The sequence below is a fragment of the Halichoerus grypus genome, chromosome X, assembly GCF_964656455.1.
Source record: "Halichoerus grypus chromosome X, mHalGry1.hap1.1, whole genome shotgun sequence".
Classification (NCBI taxonomy): Eukaryota; Metazoa; Chordata; class Mammalia; order Carnivora; family Phocidae; genus Halichoerus; species Halichoerus grypus.
In genome coordinates, this window is record NC_135727.1 from 83,177,271 (window position 1) to 83,181,793 (window position 4,523).

The following is a 4,523-nucleotide window of genomic DNA, read 5'->3' on the forward strand; positions in this document are numbered from 1 at the left end:
ACTATTCTAGTACTTTGTTGTGTCAACTGCCTTTATTTAATACTAAATTGGATTACTAACTTGAATTTAAAATAAAGTGGCCAGTAGATGATGGGTATTAAAGAGGGCACGTTCTGCATGGAGCACTGGGTGTTATATGCAAACAATGAATCATGGAACACTACATCAAAAACTAAAGATGTAATGTATGGTGATTAACATAATAATTAATTAATTAATTAATTAATTAATTAATTAATTAAAATAAAGTGGCCAGTCACATTAAGAAAACAGATTCACCAAGTTTCTGGTATTTTCTAGTGTCTTTTGGTAGCTTCACTCATCACCAGAGTGGTAGGTTAGATCTTGAGCCACTGGAATGGAAAGTTGCATCCTTGATCTTTACTTAAATTGCCTATCTCAGGGGCACCTGGGTGGCTCAGTCAGTTAAGCAACACACTCTTGATTTTGGTTCAGGTCGTGATCTCAGGGTCGTGAGATCAAGCCCCGCATTGGGCTCTATGCTAGGTGTGGAGCCTGCTTAAGATTCTCTCCCTCTCCCTCTGCCCTTCCCCTACCCCTACCCTGTTCACATGTGCACTCTCTTTCTAAAAAAACAAAAACTAAATTAAAAAAATAAATTATCTATCTTAAATGATGATCAAAGGACCAGGTGGAGATCAAGGGACTAAGACATAACCTAAATTATTTACAGGCTCGCTCATGTTTTGGAATTGGCAGAGTATGTGAAACAATGATCTTAAGTTATTTGGGGAAATATGGAGCATGCCTATCATATTTTTCTATTGCTATCATTACCCCTCTGCTTATGTGTAACACTGGTTGAGATACTTGAGGAAGATATGACAGTAATATCTGTTAAACTACTAAGCAGTCTTTTGGGGGTGTACCACAGATTTTTGAGATACCATGTGCAATTCTACTTTCCCCTACTGTTCTCTTTCAAATTTAGGATCTTTATTTTGTAAAAGTTCCAAGTTTTTAAAATTAGAAATTGAGAATTCATTCAGACTGCCTCAAGAGGGGATGGAATACCTTATGTATGTTATTGCAAGGTCCTTACAATTTGATAGAACATGAAGGCCATGCAAATAAAAATTGAAAAATGGCTGTGGTAAGCACATTAAAATAAGTTATTCTTGATTGCATGCTTGGTATACAAGGAATATGTGATATGATTATTATGTACGTTCATAGAAAAAGACAATCATATTGAAACCAATATAAACAGCATTCAAGGTGCTATAAAAATTTTTGAAAGTTGCACCAGTCAGCTGGACAGACAGGGCTCTCTCTTCCTAGCTCATGAACTAGCAGACATATTTTTGAAAGTATAATATTTACCCAAATGGCTTTTATTTTGAAATAAATGTTACTTCAGGGGCTCCTGGGTGGCTCAGTCATTAAGCATCTGCCTTCGGCTCAGGTCATGATCCCAGGGTCCTGGGATTGAGCCCCATGTTGGGCTCCCTGCTCAGCAGGGGGCCTGCTTCTCCTTCTCCCACTCCCCCTTGCCTGTGTTCCCTTTCTCGCTGTCTCTCTCTCTGTCAAATAAATAAAATCTTAAAATAAAAAGAAAGAAATGTTACTTCAAATACTGTATAGACAAAAAGAACAAACTCTGGCCAAAAAGAGTAAACAAGTACAAATAGAAAAAATGAAGAGGATACTTTGAAATTATTCATATCTGGATATCCATAAGAATGACTGGTATTTATGGAAACCCATTTTAGTCCATAATGCTTATCCAACCATTTCAAAAATTGTATGTGTGTGTGCATATATATGAATTCATATATTATATAACTATATATTTATTTGTATATATTTACATATAATATATAAAATTATGTTATTATATGTTATATGCTATACAATTGTTATTATATACTTATGTTAATATATTGTGTATATATTAATATGATATATAATAATATATAATTATATAATATGTATATATAATTTATATGCATTATATATCCACTTTTTAATCTGTATTTTCACTCTTTAAGTGTGGAAAATACATATTTTCCAGATAAATAGTTAGCAATATGCATTCTCCAAACCACAGAGAAAATGGGACACGTGGCAGATTAATTGTAAAATATCAACAAATTATACCATATGTAAAGTTGTAAAATTTGACATTATTTGTCTGGCTATTTAAATCTGTACATTATTGAGTCCAAAGAAAATTCCTAATCATAGGTTTAACTTGATTGACTCTTTTGTAATATTGCTGCAATTAGAGACATTTGTGCAACAATTTTAGCAAGGAGGAATTTTTTTTATTCTCTCTCAATATTAGTTAAGGTAAAATTTATCTAACAAGTTAATTTATTTTTGGTTCCTATAGTCTCTTTTTGCCATTTGGAACTTGCCTATTGATGGTAAATGAAAAGTAAAAGATGTCAGCATCATTGACTATTTGGTTTCACAGATATATTTTCTTGGAATTAAACTTTTTCTTCATTGATATGCAGAAATAAAATGAAGATAAATAGTAGTCATTTATGATAGTTATATTTGAAAGATTATTTTCATTTCTGTTATTGGTCTTTATTGTGTTTAACAGTAGGACCACTAAATGAAATGAGACATCAAAAGTTTTCAAAATGCTAATATATACTAATTGACAAGATTGTCAATTTCCTGGATTTTCTAATGATATAAACAAGAAGTTACAGAATATATATAAAGGGAAGCTAAGAACGGTGCTATCCAACTTCATGACCACTTGCTCCTCATCCTTTTCAAAAGTAAGTATTTTATAACCAGTTGTTTTGCTGAAACTTAGTTTTCCACCAGAATCAAAATATACCAAAGTTAATCTGAATGCAATATTTCTTAGAGGTTGTAGAGAAATGGAACTGTCACATGGCTGACTGAAAGTATTTTGCTTGAAAATTATATAATGGCTGGTGAAGATGACATGTAAGGGAAAGCCAAAGTTGTAACCTGACCACTTCCAGGAGTATTTTCCATCTTTGACAATCCTCTTACCACATCTCATGCTATGTTCTTCAAGTTCTGTTTCATTGATGTTTTGAGGCCCAATTTCCCTATATTGTTGTGCTCTAAGCAAGGTAAACCATTGATGTTTATAAACAGATGATAACCATTTTGAAGGTATCAGAGTGTCTTGTTCAATAACTCTTGTGGAGGCCAGGTCAGAGATGATATGCTGAAATCTTAAGTTTTTAAACACTGGTTGGAAATGTATGCCTTGTTTGGTTTCAAGAAAGGAAATGTTACCAACACATTCCTTGTGCCTAGAAAGCCAGTTGTTTGCATTAACTAAAAGCTGTTTCATTGAGCCTTTCCAAGCTGGATTAAGGCGAAGGAACATCCACTCTTTAAGTGTGGTATATACATCTATTTCCTTCTGCATTACTAATAAATTAGAAGAAGAAATGAGAAGATTCATGAGATCTATACTGAGTTCTTTGTAAAGTTCAACACTTGGATGTGTCATCAAATTGTGGAGAAGCCATTCAAAGCACCCTGTCTTTACAGAATCTAACCCATAGGTCTCTGCTGCTGCATAATAGCCACATACAGTTTTTGCATTAATTGTTCTCTTCATGGTCTCATCACACTGCTGAATTAATTCTTCTACTTGAAACAGGCATGCTGTTGCCAAAATTCGTGGAATTTGAAGGGGATCCATTAAGATGTATTTATCCCTATACAATGAGCCTAGTACAAAGTGCAGGGAATCTACATCTATATTCTGGTCATTAATCTCCAGGTCAATAATATCTTTATGCGATTCTTCCCAAGAACCTCTAAACATAGTAGCAAAGTAGCTTGACTGACATAAAAACATTTTGTGTAAACACCATACTTTCCCAAGGGCACGAACTTTAACGTCACTTGTTTCCCCACGCAAAAATAAAGTTTGGTAAGCATACTCAGATGCAATCTTAACTTTTTTACCCTGGCTTGTGCTGACTACATGCTGTAGATCCTCTTCCTGGTCTAAAGACCTTTGGCTGATCTCAGATTCCGGGCTCAAGCTGAGCCCATTGCTCTGCTTGCGTTTATGGCTGCCAGATATATAACTGGGGCCCGCCTGGGCTGCTGGCGGCTGCGAATTAACTGTGGCTGATTCCCTGCGTTGCAGTATCCGACTGCTCAGGGGCCCCATAAATGAAAGATCTCAGAGCCCCTGAGATCGGTTGCAAAAAACTTCACTACCATGGCATTGCTGTGGCCTGCCACCTCTGCCTAGGCCCTAGTCAAACACAGTCCCCAACGTCACAGAGGAGGCTCTGCATTCTTTATTGTCCACCTCGCCCCTCCCTCCCTGTGGTCCCTCCCCGTTTCCGGTCTTCCATTGAGTTTGGCCCCTTGCCAAGGCCCAACCCTCTAGGTTTTTCTTGAGAATGTTATTCTATAAGAGATTGTACACATTCAAGCTCCCACTGCTAGTGTATGAGAACATTTTTTCTCAACTGTCAGTATTGAATATAATCATTTCCCTACAATTTTTAGCAATTTAAAAAGATGAACAGTGGTAT

The 4,523-nt window shown here is 35.7% G+C and overlaps 1 protein-coding gene across 1 annotated transcript; it reads right to left on the reverse strand.

The window, feature by feature from the left end:
- Positions 1-2,644: 2,644 nt before the first annotated feature.
- On the reverse strand, positions 2,645-4,150 carry LOC118532939 (germ cell-less protein-like 2). The gene has a single exon (XM_078064035.1). It carries the CDS (start codon positions 4,148-4,150, stop codon positions 2,645-2,647), a length of 1,506 nt encoding a protein of 501 aa, XP_077920161.1.
- Positions 4,151-4,523: the final 373 nt, after the last annotated feature.

Coding starts and splice junctions, on each gene's coding strand:
- LOC118532939 (XM_078064035.1), bottom strand. CDS start 4,150: ATGGGGCCCCTGAGCAGTCGGATACTGCAACGCAGGGAATCAGCCACA.